The sequence below is a fragment of the Mastacembelus armatus genome, chromosome 13 (genome assembly GCF_900324485.2).
Source record: "Mastacembelus armatus chromosome 13, fMasArm1.2, whole genome shotgun sequence".
Classification (NCBI taxonomy): domain Eukaryota; kingdom Metazoa; phylum Chordata; class Actinopteri; order Synbranchiformes; family Mastacembelidae; genus Mastacembelus; species Mastacembelus armatus.
The window spans coordinates 13,911,471-13,930,568 of NC_046645.1; the positions used below are offsets into that span (position 1 = coordinate 13,911,471).

The 19,098-nt window shown below is 40.6% G+C and overlaps 1 protein-coding gene across 2 annotated transcripts in view; it reads right to left on the bottom strand.

The window, feature by feature from the left end:
- Positions 1-19,098, bottom strand: part of pitpnm3 (PITPNM family member 3) — a 70,765-nt gene that overhangs the window by 21,212 nt on the left and 30,455 nt on the right. For both annotated transcript variants that reach the window (XR_003295170.1, XM_026299222.1), the window contains exons 4-7: positions 12,366-12,436; positions 11,969-12,189; positions 2,368-2,557; positions 886-1,008 (exon numbers count right to left, since the gene is read on the bottom strand). Coding sequence is in view for 1 of the 2 variants with exons in the window: in XM_026299222.1 (XP_026155007.1) it covers positions 886-1,008; positions 2,368-2,557; positions 11,969-12,189; positions 12,366-12,436 (605 nt within the window). In the remaining variant the exon portion in view is untranslated. The remainder of the gene's footprint in view (positions 1-885; positions 1,009-2,367; positions 2,558-11,968; positions 12,190-12,365; positions 12,437-19,098) is intronic.

Genomic DNA, 19,098 nt, shown 5'->3' on the forward strand with positions numbered 1-19,098 from the left:
GCAACTTAATCTAAAGCCTCATACAGTCATAGCAGAAGCTGCACCAGGAAATTACACATAATCAGATGGGTTTACCCAGGTGACCAGCTAAGTGTAGTAGGGAAAAAACCTCTTATTCGTGAGTAAATCTATGAGATACAAGCAGATTTGAATGGCATGAGCTGATGAACAAGAAAGAGAGGGACTAACAGGCAGAAAGTGGTGATCATACAACACTTTGCAGAGGGAATGTATGAGATTCTCCATTGATGAGTACAGATGACAGGGAGTCATGCCAGGGACATTACCACCTGTGCACATGTGCTTGTAGTAATTAACTTCACTGATGAAGACAAGGTATAACACAGGCATGTAATCTTGATCATTTGTAATGATTTCTTAGTCATATGTTCGCGCTAGGGCAGCATGGTGGCTGAGTGGTTAGCACTGTTGCCTCACAGCAAGAAGGTCGTGGGTTCGCATCCCGGCCTTTCTGTGTGGAGTTTGCATGTTCTCCCTGTGCTTGCGTGGGTTTACTCCGGGTACTCCGGTTTCCTCCCACAGTCCAAAAAACATGCATGTTAGGTTGATTGGTGACTCTAAAATTGCCCGTAGGAGTGAGTGTGAGTGTGTGAGGTTGTCTGTCTTTGTGTGTCTATATGTGGCCCTGCGACAGACTGGTGACCTGTCCAGGGTGTACCCCTGCCTTCCACCCGAGAGAGAGCTGGGATAGGCTCCAGCAGATCCCCGTGACCCTGAACCAGGAAAAGCGGGTATAGAAGATGGATGGATGGATGGATGGATGTTCGCGCTAAAATGTTCTTTCACCGGTTGTTGTTGGACCCCCAACCCATCTATAGGCTTGTGTAGCATCATCATGTAATCACTGTGACACTGAGCTCCTACCTTCAGGCTCTCAGTGCTGTTGTTCCTGCTGCTGTTGCTGGGGCTGGCAGGCCTCTGGTGGTTGCTGAAACACAAAGCGTCGAAGCACAGCACACCTCCCACACAATCGCCCATCAGGCATACCTGTTTGAAAAATATAGACTTTAGATGCTCTTCACATAGTGTTTTCAGTCAGTGAAAGCTTGAACGGGAGATCAACAGGAGAGATGGATGAATGGAATACAAAAAAAAAAAACAAAAAAACAAGAAAATACATATTTAAGTGGTGTCCAATTCCATACTATATATGAAAAGGCTACACTATGTAGTTTACCTTATGTCATACGCACAGTTGGCAGTTTATTAAGACAAGATAACATAAGATAAACATTATTAATCCCCAAAAGGAAATTTAGTTTTATAGTCATTGTCATCTGCCGTTGGCTAAGGTGTTGTAGGGGCTGATGGCAGTGGGGATGAAGGATCTCCTGCATCCTTCTGCTTTAAGCTGCACCCCCTGCATTACAGAGAGAATAGAATAACAACATAATAATAATAAAACATCACACAATGCTTCAAACATATAAAAACGAAGGTAACTATCATGGTCTTTTTAGCAAACAAGTGTGTCATTTGAAAACACTAGATTCTCAAAACTTCTTTCCAATTAATCTGTTGTATGGAATTGGGACACAGCTCTTCTTTTTGCAATCCACTTGTCTGCTATTACCAGTAAAATTAAAAAAAAAAATACTGCAATGAAAGAGTCCACAGCTCACTACAATAAATGTAATTACGGACAAATTAATCTGTCGGGGAAAAAAAAGTGAGGAAAGGATGAGGTTTTCTCATTTTCATCACTTTCAGACACTACTGTAAGAGGGGGAGGACTTATGAAAATAAACACAAATATCAACATATCCATCCATCAAGCCATTGTCCAATGAATGACCACTTGAGACTGTACTGACCAGTGAATAATGTGCCATCAAAGCCTGAGAGCATGTTCATTTCAAAGAAGCAGCTGAGCTATACCAGTTAACAGAAAAAAATACATAAATAGTAGAAAAACAATTATTTATTGGACATTGCCATTACACTTGTTGACCTGACTTTTAAATAACATTTAGAGTAATTAATGTGATTTAAGCTTGGCGAAGAAACAGTGTTTTAGAGCCCCAGCAATAATACTGTCAAACTGAACCTAATTAAGAGCCATCTTCTTACAGATCACTCCCACATTACATATTACACCTTATTACCACAAACCCAGTTATTGCTATATACAAAAGGGTGAAATATGGTTCACTCAAACAGATCTGGAGGCATCTGAGGGCAGGGTTTCTAAAGATTATACAACCCATTCAACACTATTCTTTACTTCCTTTCACAACCCCTGACTTACAATCAATTGTCTATAGCCCATTACTCAATGACAAGAGACTAGAGTCCTCCTCCCCTCTTCTCTCTTCTCCTCTCCAAACAGAAGAAGACATGACAGACCTGACCCGTGAATCCCTGGCCATCCTCCGACTGAAGGAAGCTGTGGTACACTTGGTTGGCTCGGGCAATCACGGTTGCTACGGCGTCCTGGTAGCGTGGTGAGACGATAGCCAGAAGGGGTAAAGCGGCGAGTGGCAGGTGGTCTACACTGCTAGACACACAGCTCTCATCATAGCTGTATGGGTTCAGACTGGGAGAGAGAGTTTCATGGTAGGTAGGGAGTAAGGAAACAAGGAAATAAAGAAGAATGGATGGATGGATGAAGGAAGGGGAATGTTTGAAGAAACAGAACAGATTACTGTATATTACCACTTTCTGTATTAGAAAGGCCCTTTGTGTTTTAAACTTAGTATAATGCCAGCCATCAGTTTCTAATTCATACTAAATGTCAAAATAAATGAAGGTTAGAGGGAATTCTTGATGTTCGTTTTTGTGGTGCACTTCACCTTGACTTTCCTACATCTAATGACGTCTTATCCAATCAGTCCATGATGCACTCTATCTGATTTGACACTAGGCATTTCCACAATGGTGCCGAGCGTGTTTGTGTGTGTACACAGATAAGGACAAGAAAGACTTTATCTCAATTAAAAAATACAAGAAAATCTGCGATTTGAGTAAGAGTGCTAGCCGTGTCTTTACTGCTGTGTAAACATGAATAGATAGATGTGCGTGTGTGTGTGTGTGTGTGTGTGTGTGTGCGTGCGTGTCAGAACAACAGTGCACCCACAGATCAAGCGAGACACTGGCAAGATCTGACAGTGTGGGGAAAGAATAAAAGATGGCATTGCCCTGTGCTCTCTCCTTGAGAACCAATGGAAACCCTGTCCCCATATATCAAATGCTGTGATCACAGGAAAGAGCAGAGATACCGACCAAAGCTGAATATGTCAGCAACCACGGACACCGCACTACACAGACGAGCAAAACATCTCTGTGAGTATAAGGGCCAACAGTTTTCACACAGTATTGACACAAAAATTAAGATGACGCAACATTTTGTGAAGTACACGGTTACTCTCCCACATACTGCTTAGATCGCACGATCAATACTAATTTGATCCCTGTTCAATCAATTTAGTACAGAAAGACATTGGTGACCATGTTTAGCTTTGCCTTCCAACAACTTCTCTAAGAACTATTAAAGAATAAAGCTGGTGTTTCAGTATTTCTCTTACAGTCCAACAAATGCCATGAAAAGAACAAACCCAACAATAATATTTTCCAATTTACATAAACTGCAGCACTTAATCCCTTTGTCTATATGCTCCTTGTGTTTGCCACATACTGCTTTCCAGCCTTAACAACATGTGCCCCCCTCTGTCACTAAACCCTGAGTGTATATAACTCCCTGGTATGACCACAATCAAATTTTGTGTTAAGTGTGCTAGCCAACAAAATACAGTATGGAAATAAAATTGGAGATGCTTGAAGGTCTGTGTTTCATCACCTGACAGACCAGGTCTTTTCACTTGCTATTAGTATATTTGGCTTATACTGCAAACTCATGCAGTGTCCCCTACCTTTCAAATTGTTTTGCATGCATAATGGAATGACCAGACTATGTTTCGTTACATATTGTATGAATTTACACTGTAATAACAATTAAATCTAAACACATTCTGTGCCATTCTCTCTACTGAACATGCAGATAGTGAATTAATATCAATCTTCTAATCTAATTGAATCTAAATAAGCAAATTAGTGTACTTTCTAAAACGTGGGAGATGTTCTTGTTGTTCTTATAATTGGACTGCCATGATTTATTTGCAAGACCAGTAACATCAAGCAGGCCTCCCGAGCCTCTGGGGCTTTCTGAACTTGTTTAATTAGAGCCAAACTTTGTCCATCCATCCATTCATTATCTATACCTGCTTATTCCTATTTTAGAGCCTATCCCAGCTCTCCTCGGGTGGAAGGCACACCCTGGACACACATAGAGGAAAAACCACACACACTCACACTCACTCCTATGGGTAATTCAGAGTCACCAAACAACCTGAGATACCAGGCAACATGTTTTTGGACTGAGGGAGGAAACCGGAGTACCCAGAAAAAAACCCAGGCAAGCACAGGTAGGACTCCACACAAAAAAGGTCCCTGCTAGGTTTCAAGCCAGGAACCTTCTTGCTATGAGGCAACATTGCTAACCACTAATTCACCGCGCTGCCCCACCAAACACTGCCTTGCCCAGAAAAGAAAAACTGGAGTCTATGTGCCACCTATGCAAGAAAATATTTCCCCCTGTCTGTGAACAAACTTAATGTTCTCTGACTGAGTGTGAATGATCCATTATATATTAGTCATATTAAGAGACTGCAAAGCTTGTAAAGTTCTCATTATATTCCTAATTTCAGGAGCAAAGCACTTCTAATTAGCCAAATAATACTTTGAAAATTTAAGAACTTCACTTTCATCACTTCTTTCTAATTGCAGCTATAATTCTGCATTGTCAAACGTTTACGACCATCTTTAGCAGTTACACAATATACTCTACTGCAGGCTTAGGAAAGAGAAGAGACATTAGATGTGACTGCAGCGCTCAGCAGTCAGCTATGGTGACAGCTATGGTGGATGAACCCACAATCCTCCTCACACCAGAACAAACATTGACAGGTCTGCGTTGGAGTACTTTTTTTTTTTTTTTTTTTTTTTACATCAGCCACTCATGTAAACAAATTGAAAAATATTAATATGTATCATCTACAAAATGATTGGTCAAACTTTAAATAGGCTTAGGTTTTCTTGAACCACAGAACCCCAGAAAAAAAAGAACAGAACACAGCTCTGTTTTGTACTATTGACATGCTCCAAGCAGTATCACCAGTGACACAGAAGTGGCTCTGTGTCCTTGATTGCTGCTGACACGTCCCATACTGTGCCAGCTGTGCAAAGCAGAGCTCACAGCAAGCGATCAAAATATCCAACAGAGCCAGCTGAGGAAAATAAGTACTTTTATGTACTGTTCAATGCACAAAACAAAACACTGTACTTTCAGCCTTTAAGAAATGTCATCCAGTGATTTACTAGAAAAACTTCACTCATCAAAATATCTAGTAGAGTAGAGCGCTAGAACAGAGCCTAAGTAGAGAACTACCTGTATGAGAGATGACGTAGTGAAAATCAACTGTGCGTAATCAGGTGTACAGCCAGAGAAGTCCACAAGTCACTTTAATGATGCAGCCTTCACTTACAAGAAGAATTATATTACTAGTATGAGATACATTTTTGTACATGTTGTCTGCCATCCTTTAAGACCTTAATTACATTGGTGCATGCTATATTTAATTACATAACAATTATAATGATTATAATATAGAATATGATGAGCATGTGGAAGTGGGAGAATAAAGAAACACAGCTTGTAGAAAGCAATTACTATAACACATTTCCCAACTTAATGAAAAGTCACAAAGTCATTGAAGGAAGGTAAAGAAGGTCTACTTTTCCACAGCAATGTTGCTGCAGTGTCAACTCTGCAGTACATGAATGTCAATGTCAGCTTTTTCTGACACATCCCTCTCTTTCAGCTGCCGCCATGCAGATGTATAAAAGAAAAAAGAAAAAAAAGAAAGCTTTATAATATATTCTGTATCACTGGAACAGTACTGCACAGTTATTTGCATAACAACAGTCACTCTTTCCACAGAAGCTGTTTGTGTGAAATATTCAGCTCAGGTAACTCAAGGACAGAGCTGGCACCGTATTGCACCAGGTCGCCTCATAATTTAAACAGCAGTGAGTTGTTCATCAGGTGTATTAAGTTTTTAGATCTGAATTCATATATTCTAGCATCCCACAATAGCACTGAGGGTTTGGGCCCAGCTTTGTAGTTGCCAACCTTGATCTTATAACAGCCTTGTTAACAACTGCTGCTTACACACACCTTGAAAAACACAACACTTGCTCACTGAAATCTCAGTTAATATTCCAAACACAATTCTACCTCTGAACAGCGTTTACAAGTCACAGGACAGGAACAGAGGTTTAACACCTGCTGCACTGCTCAACAAATGTCAGGTGAGACACTCATTATTTGCACTGCATAATTACTTTATTATGTAAGTCCTTGTTGGTGTTATTACCACAAAGCAGCCACCGTTTTGCATCAAAAAGAATGCAGATAAATAACTTGGGTGTGTGAACATTTGTGTGTGAATCGAACTGTTCTCTAGTTTGGTTAGTCAGGCGCGTTTGAAACTAGAAAGTTTTCTCCAGCTGCAGATTATCCTCTGTTCTGAATCAATGATCCTAATTCATTTAAGGTTGATCATTAAGATCTCTGTCTCTACGAACACATGCTTTGGAAACGCTGCTTCACCAAACTGTCCACATCACATCTGCATTTCAAATGGCTATAATTAATCTTCACAATCCTAACTATAATTAATCTTCACAATCCTAACTGTAGTTTCCTCGAAAATGCTGGGCATCAATTAAGTCGTGGTTGTGAGATCAGGCATATAATTATGATATATGGAAAATAAAACTGGAAACAAGTATTTATTGACAGAAAGAGATGGTGTTCTAAAGTCTGGCCTTTATGCTGTACTATGGCTGCAGGTTTAGATTCTTAATTAAAAGTGCACCCTCATCTAAAATGTCACCCTACGGGCTACAGGAATGACAAACTTCCATCAGCCAGCACAGAAATAGCTGATTCTGACTCCTTAAAAGAAGCAAATCAACAGAGCTCTGATTGGCAGAGAAGCATGCCTCATGTCGCAGTGACGAGTCTGCCCCTTTATTACAAGATGTGAGTCATTCACTCATGAGTGGCGACATTCACGCCATTCACATCTCTCTGCACTATGCAGCCAAATTAACAGAGACTATGCTGAGGTCATGTTGCAGTATCATTAAAGCGCAAGTCTGAAGATTTACTTGCATATCAGAAAAAGTCTCATTTGCTGCTTTGTTATGGGCATCAGTTGGCTTCAGTTTAGCTGCAAGGTTACCTCTGAACCAAGACAGCTTTGATAACCATGCTAATTTTTTTCTAGAAACACAGTCAGCGGCACCTAATACTAGGGTAATTGGGATACCATTTTTACTAAGAGATGTACCATAGTCTTCCACAAAGGTTTGTGGTAATGTGGCCAAATGAGCTGATTAAACCTCGAATGAGTCTGATCTCACGCAGCATAGCCTTGAGATAGACTCTGGTCCACCACCCTGTTGCCTCTGGCCAAATAATGTCAAACTTAAAATTCTGAAGTCGGTCAGATTCATGCTTAATTGCTCTCCTGTTTCTCAATGGCTGGCTTAGCACTGCACAACGTTTCCACAATTAACATAAACAGCAAAGGCCCACTGCAGAGGCTTCTTAATTAGGGAGAGGGCCCAGAAATAGTAGTGCCATGTCCCCAGCTGTCAGCAGCCAGAATAAAGAGACATTAAGCACTGAACTGAGGTCACACACTGCCCATGCAGCCAAATGGCTTTCCCCCTTTCTCTGCCTTCCATGACAAAAAGATGCACCCTTTACAATCACAGTCTACTGAATCCATTTTTATTTTTCTATCCTGCTGCTCAAATGAGTTTTTAGTAGATGAAATGTTCCTTTCTCTTGAAACTGACAAATGCAGTGTGTTGGCTGGGAGCCTCTTTGCTGTTGCTGTTAATTGGAGGTGCTATGGTGCAACAATACACATCCACAGCGCTTTACCAACAGTTTTTGTGTGGGATGTATTTGTGAGTGTGTTTATAGTTCTTGTACTGTATGTGCTTGTTATGTTGACACCCATATTCTAGCCAGCATTACCAGGTACATTCATTAGCAGACAGAGCTAATAATGAGCACTCAGAGCCCTTCAGAGCACAGCAGGCCATCCACACCTATGGCATTAAGGGCAACATAAGCTGAAAAACAAGCTCATTTTCTGTAGGGATAGCATACACTGCACAAGGAATTATCTGAGTCCAAAGTGGTTTATGTGAAAGTTTGTCTTTAAGGTGCTAAGTGGTTTTGCCACCTCTACACAGTGTTGCGATTTTCACCCAAGCTGTTACCCACAATGAGAGTAAATTACCCACACAGCAGCAATTTCCTCCCATGTGGTTGTGTATTCCTCTGATGTTTATGTTGGCATGCAGATAAATGAGGCTCCGTACACCCACAAGTCCAACACAGTCATTAGAGCAAACACTGTTAACTGACAAAAGTGTAGTTGAATAAGTAAGTGCTGTGTTTGTTGCTGCGTGGGTGTGTATGAATTCCTACTGACTGCACATATTGTGAGAGTATGTTGAGAACCTAGAGCCATCTGGGCACAAGTAGGCTTTGTCTAATTTTCACTGGAGAGTTAAAACACAAACTCATTTCTGATTGTTGTCAGGAGACTTTCAATATGCTGTTAATCAGCCAAATTTAAGTCAGATTTTGGTTCTGCATATTAGATCTCACATAACATAGAAATAAGGACTAGCCAAATATACTGCCAATTATTAGTTTGTTGTAGGTACTGTATATATATATAATGCAGATGTCAGACAATAGTAACAAAAAAATTGCAGTACAGAAATATCAAACTAGTCATCAGAGAGCACTGACAAATCGCTTTCAAATATACAATAATCCCCTTAGAATGTAATTTTGATCATTCTTGTTTTTTAATTACTAATTTTTTAAAACTCTCACATATCAATATCAGTATGAAGCATTCTGTATTCACTGAGCTATAATAATAGTCTTGTAGAATCTGGTCAGCAACATTACTGGGAGAAAAAAGTCACAAATACAAACAAACAACAAATACCTAACCAGTGGAGGCAATAACAAAACCCTAGCACAGTCATCACAGGTTAACTCCCCAGAAAAGCAGCAACTTTCTCTTATTTGCACATCCTGACTAGTGCAGCTTTTACATTTCTTCCGTATGTACGATACCTCCAGTGTTTCATGGGAATTGAGTGACTCATTCAAATAACATAACATGACCTGGCTGATGTGTTCTGCGCTATTTTTTCACTAATGTATCTCATCCTCTGCTTTCAACTCAATTTATATACCTAGTGTGGAGTTTATTATGGCTGTAGCCTATTTATTTTCAAACATAAACTTTAACTTCCCTCTACATGTGTATTACTGAGCATAGGTTGTCACATTCATGACTCATGTTTCACTGTCTTGTCAGTTTGCCGACTGAATTGGCTGCTGACGAACATAGAAAGGGTAGGAAATATTGGGCTGGTATTATTACTCCACAAGTATATTTGGAAGGAAAAAAAATCCAAATCATGCTTAAACTTTATTTTAAAAAACAAATAAAATGTACTCTAATATGAAAGGGTCTCTTTTCAAGTAAAATTTCCTGCATACCTGAATGTGCTGCAAATTGTGTGCTTGTGCTTGTGCTTGTGCTTGTGCTTGTGCGTGTGCTCATTGCCTACAAGACTGGCCAATCAAAACATTAAGTAACAATTCAGCTCTACTCAATTACCATGGAAAGTTCATGTTTATTTTTATATTTTATCTTTGGATGTGGTGAAAGCCAAGCAGAGATCAAGCAGCTACTGTACAGCCTGCAAACCTCTTTGCATTCTCCCTCTTTCCAGTCACTGCCACGCTCCTGCAAATGTCAGTCACAAAACCAGTCAGAAGCCCTGACTTGATTGCCAAAGACATTCTCTCAGCTATGGTGATTAGTGACAATTCAGACAGAAACATCCTCAGCATATAATTGCAGAGCAGCACAAACTAAGCACTGCTGTCAAAAGATAAAACTGGTGAAGACTGGCACATGTAACACTAAATGTGAAATGAACTCATTAGTTACACTTCAGTAGATGTGCTTTTACTGCCTCTATCTCAAGCCAGGGACTCTATAGAGACCAGCAGTGACTTTTAAAGGAGATAAAGCTGTGCAATTCACCAGACTGACCATCTACTGACTGCTGTTCATCACCGAGCTACTACCAAGACATCTACAATTAACCTCCTTTCCAAAACTGATAGCGCAAATGAAACCTGAATACAAAGTAACTGCAGCTAATTAAACAAACAGATCCTTGCATGATCACTGCAGAGTCCAGTGGTTACTGTATGAGGTCACTGAGGAGTTAATTTTGACCACAGAGGAGCTGCCTCCAGGACATAAGTGTACAATTGCCAATTAAAAGCAACAGCATTTAAAAAGGTTACGAGTTAAATATTCCACATGGCCACATGCTTGTAGGGCCTGAGAAATGTCATGAGCATACTAATTAACATTGCATCTGTTTAGAGGTCTTTGCTCAGTGTATTTTCTCATTATTTTCTCTTAACCTTCAACACCTTAGCCAACTGGGTATTTTTTTTCTAATTCCTCCATGCATGCATTCACACTGGGCAGATGCTTCAAATGCCTCCCATTCATTACTCCTTAATAGTAATTAGGGTGTCTGTCAAAACAGTGAGGATATCCATTGGATTAAATAATCACCCACATTAATATTAACTGTAACAAAAAAATAAAACCATACAAAAAAGTTAAGGGAAGCATAGTGACACCTAAATTCCAGACTCGCTGAAAATATGACCAAAATCAAGTACAGCTAACAATTCACAATCTGATGGTACAAAACACATGTTTTCAGATCAGTTCTTTTTTTTTTCTTTTCATCTTTATTTGAGAGTCAGGTGTGAAGAGGCAGACAGGCAACATTGAGGCAACTACCACAGCCAACATTTTGACTTTTAGGTTTAGGCAAAAGTTACATTTTAAAAAGTAATGTGTAGGAAAAGTTGTTTGTGGAGAAATACTAAAAAATACAGTGTTTCACAGGTACTCAAACACCTCTGTCCTGTGGGAAAGTTCACTTTCTTCTTACCCACCCATCCACCCTCAACCTCCTCCTAATGTGTACTTTCTCCCTTTCATATACTATACTATGTCACCATAAAAGCACAACCCGGGTTGTTGCAGTGGTTGTCAGCTATAGATGCGAGTGTGTTAACACACTTCTCTACTGAAAAATCTGTGTATTTTATACAGACACCAAAGGTACTGTAAAGGCACTTGGCAGCACATCACTGGTTGATGCCCTGGGAATGAGAACAGGTTGGCTAAATAGTGTGATAGGTCAACTGGTTTTCACATGCTGGTTCAGCTGTCTGTGTGAGTAACACATCAGTGTCATGATCAGAAGGTGCAAAGTTTGATCCAACCAGATGCAGTATCAGAGGCAACAGGTGCCAGCACTGACCTGCCGTTTTTTTCAGGTCCTGTTTTCTCTGTTTACTAATGAAATAAAGATAATACTCAGAACGTCTCAGATTCCTGATCTATTCACTATCAAATTAATACATTTATGTTACAGGACATCCTTCAATCCCACATAACACTGTAAGATTTTAGATAATGCTACACTAATGCTGTTTATTAATGTAAACGTGTCCTAATATTCCTGGGTGCCCAGATCATTTACTCCGCACCTCCAAACTTTTATTAAAGAATAATTTTCAGAGACAGTGAAAAGAAAAACTAAAAGTTTTTCACATAATAATGCAAACTATCTTCTGCTTGACATTATACATGCTTAATGAATGTCTTTTGAGATGCTGGAAATGAGCAAAATATAAAAGAGGCCAATGAAATTGTGTGGTACCAACAGAACTCACTTGGACACTAAAGAGAAGGCTTCAGCGCACACAGCAGGGCATGGCACCAGTTTGATCATCACATGTTCTGCAGCAGCCTGGAAATGCGCCCGCGTCACCTTCTCCAGCACTGAGGCCAGAGTGGCCACATCGCCAGCCTTTGTGCCAGGATCTCCACCTGCTGTGTCCAAGATGTTTCCCCCGTGCACCACGAGCAGCAGCACATGGGTCTTACATTTCCTCTGAAAAAGTGTTAAGATTTTTTTTTTTTTTTTTTTAAACAAGAGACTCAAAGGGAGTGAAAGAATATGGGTAACATTTTATGAAGGCAGTGGGGTGTCACTGCAAAACAAATAACCAATCACTTCTACTTGGCTCTTGGCTGCTAGTGAATATACTGAGAGCATATTAATCCTACCTCTATGTCCTCCAGTCCTTCAATGCTGCTCTGAGGGGCACAGCGTGGACCGCCCAGCCGGTAGAGACCGTCTGTATTTTGTGAGTAAAGGGTAGATGCAGAAGGTGGCAGGAAGGCAGGAAAAAACAAAAAAGGAAGGGAAAAGAAAGGGTCACTGCAGGAGTCACTTCACACAGATACACCAATAACACAAATGTAAAATGGATATTGATTGATGAACATGGTCAATATTACTAATGCCTTTTCATCTCTCTTCATTGCTGCTACAAACTAGGTGATGTAGTTGCCTCCAGGATCAAATGGCACAACCATAAGATTCACAAGTCAATACTGGCAGTAAACAGGAGCAGAGTAGTTGTTTCTTAGGATGCTGCATCTATTACCTTCACATATAACTAGATTTAGGCTTCACTGATGCAAATAAACAGCTGACTTATTTTCAAGAAACAAAAGGTGAAGGAATGGGGGAAATTTTATATCCAAACTGTAATGACCAAAAGCATCTCTCTCTCCCTCTCCCTCTCCCTCTCTCCCTCTCCCGGTCACATCATGGGAACCTGGCCAAACTCATTACCCTCTCTGGAAGCCTCTGATGCTGTGTCATCTTATTCCTGAGCTCTCTCCTGTCTCTCTTTCTATTTTCTCTCTCTCAGCTCAAGGCAGCTCACTCTGTGCTTTGCTCGCTCGCTCGTTGTTTATTTGGCTTCCTCATCTGGGACCGACTGCCATGGTCGGCTCTCACAGCCTCACGCACTGTCAGCTCCCTTCTACTCCATTCCCAGCCCACAGACTGCTTCCGACTGCCTGCTTGTCTAGAACAGCTCAGCACACACTGGGGACCCAGCACACTGCACTATTTTGGTCACACAGTAACAGGAAATCAATGGAGGGAGATTTTCTGAAATGGGGAGGCAGAGCAGAAAAGTTCCTCTAAAAACCTTGTAAAGTCTTTTTGTCTGCAAAATCTGCTGGAAAAGGAAAACTCTTCCTTGTTTGATAAGTAAGTGGTTGTAGCGGTTATGCTTTCTCAAGGAAGCTAGTGACATGGCTCAAGGTCAAGACAAAGAAATCAAAGACTAAATGTTAGGATTGTTGCCATCAAGGTATATTTTTAATTAAGTGCAATAAATATCTGACATATAAATCAGTACAGTAGATATGACAAACCCTTCTACACTCTCCATCTCCCACTTCCTTCCATACAGCTAATACAAAAAGCTCTGCATTGCATGAGAGTATGAGCTGCCAAACTGCAGCAAACAGCTGCAATGAGCCCATTGTAGGAAAGACAGTGGAAATAGCAGAGCTTCACTCACCTCATCATTTGTGAGAGCAGCACATGCTGGGATGCTCCTGATTTCAACAATAAGTGAGACATTTGTCTGATATGGGAGCAAACTGACAAAATCATCTTTTTTTTTGGTACAGCTCAGTCATATAAACCCGCTTCCCGAGGAGAGGCCAAATTTGTTTCACTCCTGCAGCAGATTTGAGCTGCTGTAGGGGGATTGTAACAATCCGGCTGATTTTCTGTTTTCATTTCTTGGGTTTTCCTCTCACTGGGCCTGCCAGTCAATATGTACTTTATAAAGCTTAGGGGTCTTTAGCAGTTTCACTCCTTGTGCTAGCGGCTCTCTTACAACAAATGACCTAAACTAGTAAGCACCTAGTGAAAACTTGACAGTGCCATAGTTCAGCAGCAGCATGGTCATTTCCAGTGACACACACACCCAGTAGGTAGACAGTGCCTCAGCACATCTGTTCATTATAGTGACTGAGACTGAGATATTTATCTACAAGAGAAAGAAGTTGAAAATTGACCCCATAAAAAGGGTTGTGAAGATGAAAGGGCTATACAGAGAAGTCTACTGCAGCTGAAAGAGAATGGATGAAATATTGATCTATTGATCCATGTTTGGATCTCTCCTGTGTGTCGTTCTCTCAATGTAAGTACAGCAAAATAAAATTCAGAATTTCACATTTTGTCAGGGGTTTTTTTTTTTGTTTTGTTTTGTTTTCTGCTTATCTCTCCCTTAATCTTCTTCTTCTCAGGTCTTGGGTACATCTATCACCATAACACATTTATCACCTTCGATTGAGCAGATAGGAGAAAGGCAAGAGCAAGGGGATGAAAGTGAGAGGGAAATGACTGCATTCATCACGATGAAGACTGGTTTCCAGACTAAAGATTTATATCTTCCCAGGGAGCATGAAAATCACAAAATGCCCTCAGCGCTTCCTGCCTGTTGGTGTGTGAATCAGCTCATTAGAGACCTACAGTGAATTATCTGTGTGCTTTGGAAGACGTGCACAGAAAACAGCAGCTCCTGAGTGTTTAGTTTAATTCAACAGACATGTTACATGCATTCACAACTGAACTGGCCTGTTAACAATAAGCAGCTCTAGCTATGAGGTGGAGAATAATAACCTACAGTTTGTTTTTTAGAGCTTTTTCACTAAAGACAAATGCTGCTGGTTGGTAAGTAAATTTGGATATCATTTTGTTGGGACATTTGTCTTTATTATACAAAGATGTTCAAATTAAGCTGGGGGCTTTGTTATTACATGCCTTTTAGCAAGCAAGCAAAATGTACTTATAGTGCATTTAAAAACCCAACAGAGGTTGACCAAAGTGCTTAAGGAACCAGACAATCTTCTGATTTTTTGTGTTTTATACTGGTTTGGCAGACGTCTGCTGAAGTTAGCATATATCTTAATGCTATGTACCTATACTTACTTAAAGCTAACTTCATACTAGCCCAATTCTGAGAGCCAGCAGGCTCAATTTATGGCACCAGCACCAAGCAGTGGCACCTGGCATAACACCTCTGCAGGTACTGTGGTATTTTGGCACTAAATAGTGGCCCCTTGAGTGGCACCTCTGGGTGCCATGGTATTTGTCTTAGAAAGTGCCACTGTCTGGTGTCAAAATAGGAGGCATCTGGTGTGGCAGCCAGAGGTGCCACATGGGGGCACCCCAAGCTGCGGAAGTGTTGGTGTTGGTGTTCTCTTATAAATAAAGTCAAAAACACCAAGCCGCATTTCGTTATATAACTTTAATGTAGCTATGTGTACGTACACACTTCCCTATTGCAGTTAAGATGACGTTCTCTCGCGCAGAAGACAGTGTTCAAGTCTGTCCTGTTTCCTATGGCAGGTTGTATGTTTGAGTGATGCCCTAACTCGTTTCAGTGAGATGTTTATATACTATAAATGTATAGATGAGTTTGTTTATTTTAATTTTTTATTGTGTGTGTGTGAACATTCTCAAAACTAATTTAGGTCATCTTTAATACTCATGGTTGAGTGTTCATTATAGCTACAGTATCTTCCCATGAAGCATGTTATTTTTTTATTGAACTCTCGTATCACAGGACTTTGAGATCGCAGAGATATGTTATGGGCTATATATCCTACATATTGGAAGTTTGAAGAAGTAGTGGGCTTACGAACAGTTGGATAGCCTCTTTCATTGGGTTAATTTTTTCTGGGGGAATTTTTTTCAGCACAAATGCTTCAATGAAAATGTTTAATTTTTTAGATTTGATGTTGTTCATTATCTGTACCCGCTTATTCCTAATTAGAGTCACGGGGATCTACTGGAGCCTATCCCAACTCTCTTTGGGTGAAAGGCAGGGGTACACCCTGGACAGGTCACCAGTCCATCACAGGGCCACATAGAGACAAACAACCTCACACACTCACACTCACTCCTATGGGCAATTTAGAGTCACCAATCAACCTGACATACATGTTTTTGGACTGTGGGAGGAAACCGGCGTACCCGGAGTAAACCCAGACCATCTGCGGCAGGACTCCTGGTTTCTTCTTGCCTCTGAAAATACTTCTTTATGAACTCTAGTGGGTTTTTCGTTGGCTGCACAATGAATCTGGGATCAATCAAACGAATCAAATGAATCTAAAACATCTGAAGTGCCTAAAACTACTGCACAGTATTGTATTATGGACTCCTGAAAATCATTTACAATTTGAACAGTTTGTAATACATGAACATTTTGCAGATGGAGTTCTATTTCAAATGTCATTAGAATATAAATGTGAATACACTGGTAACTGGTTATGGTAAGTCTCAGGATGAATACTATTACTAGTGTGACACAGTTATGGGTAATGTGAATATACAAGGTGAAGTTTAGAGAATCCATAGTTTTTAGAAATTCAGTAGCTCTAGTATCAACCTGAGAGTCTACACATTCAAATTAAAATGTTGTCATATTCTAACACAATTAAAGTGCGAAATTAGAATTCACTTAGGAAAATAGCATTATATATGTGTGTGCAGTAAACAATAACATATACAGAGGAATCTGGTCCACTTGAACCAGACCTTGAAAAAAAAAAGCATTTTTTTTTTGAGTGGTCGATCAGGTCTGGTGTTTATGACTGGGTTTGATATTCAGATATTTTGGTGTGTTGCATGTAAGACCATGTTAAACCAAAAGATGAAGAACTTGTGTCACAGACTCAACAGCGTGAGACTGCTGTCTCCAGTCTGGCTGAACAGCCTCCTCTGACCCCGGGCCCAGTACAGTCATGCCAACACACTCAGCCATCTGTTCTCTGCTGCTGGCATCCTACTGCGAAAAGACCCTAGGATATGCCACCCAGCTGCACTGCATGACAAACCTGCTGACCAAAAACGTACACATTAACATTTAGACACAGAGTCAATCTGTCCTTAACAATACCAACTTCTCCCTGTCTATATGTCACGGCTCCCAAACACTCCAAAACACACAAGACACACACTATCTTGCAGGTGGAAGTGAGGTAGCAGTGGCTTCACCATTGGCATCTGTCAGATCTGAGCCCATAAAAAGAGCTGATAAGTATGTCACACATTTGTCTCAGTCAGCTTTAGTTCGCAAAAACGTTACAATCTTTTGTCTTATGAGGAAAACTCAACAAAACAGGGATACAGAGAAGGGGTCATTCTGCCACATGGGACAGATATTCCAAAGAAGTCTTGTCATGTGTACTCCAACTGTACAGATGTACACAAGTAGTAGTAGTAGATTATCATATGACAGACTGAAATGCCACACATAACATATACTGCTAATTATGAAGAAAATGTATATAATAGGGCAGCATAGTGGCTGAGTGCTAAGCACTGTTGCCTCACAGCAAGAAGGTTGTGGGTTCGCAACCAGGCCTGTCTGTGTACTCTGGGTACTCCAGTTTCCTCACACAGTTTCCTCCTCTTTCCACCCAAAGAGAGCTGGGATAGGCTCCAGCTGATCCCCGTGACCCTGGTTAAGGAATAAGCGGGTATAGAAGATGGATGGATGGATGTATATAATTAGTGTATTAAGCTGAAGAGTTTACTTGGTATTGTGCAGCACATGCTCGATCAACATTTCTAAAGGTTTGACTAAAGTATTGACATCAGCAGAAGCTGAGTGGCAGCACACATTGCACAAGTTTGTTTCTGTTTGTTTCGTACTGCCATTCTACCTCCTCCCTCCCCCTTTTTCTTCCCTCCCCTCTCCACCCCACCCGTTTGGAGCTCCAGGTGGTGACAGTGTTGTTTGGGTGTGATTATCTGTTCTCAGCATGTGATCACACAGCATTTCTTACTTCATACTCTGTCATAAAGATGTGCACATACGCACACAACCTCACACATTACAGATTACACGCACATGTTAATACACATCCACAGAGACAATATTCGCAGACGAATACAAATAGATACAGATATATGGACACAGGGGAGAAAGAGCTTCTATCAACAGAGGCACAATTAGAGCCAAAAGGCTGTAAAATCAGAGATGCGGTAGAACGTTAGTGCTGACGTAGAAAGCCGAGTTCAGGTCAGTCATTTGTTATCATTATCTCACCTCTTTGTCTTTTTTGTTTGTTTGCCGAGGAGGTGGCAGGCAGAATACAGTCTCAGACATTGAATTTATGTGTTCTGTTTCTCTCTGTGTGTGTTTCTGAAGAGAGCTATGGGGTTACATGGGGAAAAGAGAACAGTGATGCTTCACAGAAAATGGCAAATCATTCTCCCATTCAATATATTTCTCCCTCTGGGTCACTTCATGTAGAATTACATTATCATATATCATGTTTCCGTGGAACAAATGGCCTGTGTTGGGTGGTTGGCAGCGATTATCTTTTTGTCATCACCACCAAACTGTTTGCTTCCACAGTAGCCATTTTAACGGATGTTACCCACTTTGGCAGCACACATCAAGAAAGTCAGAATCGGTAGTTTTTGATCATCATTTTTTGAAAATGATCAATCGCTGTATAGCTTCGGTCGGTGAATGAAGGGGAAAAAAATGGTGATAAAAAGATCAGACCATAAAGATACTGAAAAGAATGTTTGCATAGTGAACAGATGGTAAGCCTGAAATACAGTAAAGCAGAGGATGAGCTCGCAGGCTGTCACTGAACAGTAAAGAAGAAGAATACAGTGGAATATAATGGGATACTGAGCTGTAGTCATTCCCCTCCATCATTGAGGGTTCCATCTCTGTAAGTCACCTCTATTGAGAGGGAAAATGTTTGCCGTCACCTCTGGCTTGTGGAGTAATGAAGAAAGGAAGACAGCAGGGAAATAAAAGAACATGATGAGGTGATGCAATGGGAAGGGAGTGAAGGAGCAGAGAGGCCAGGTGGAAATGGATGGCAAGAGAAGCTGAGGAGAACAAAAGAAGGAATGACAATAATTGAGAGAGAGGGGTTTAAAAAAAACCCCAGAAAT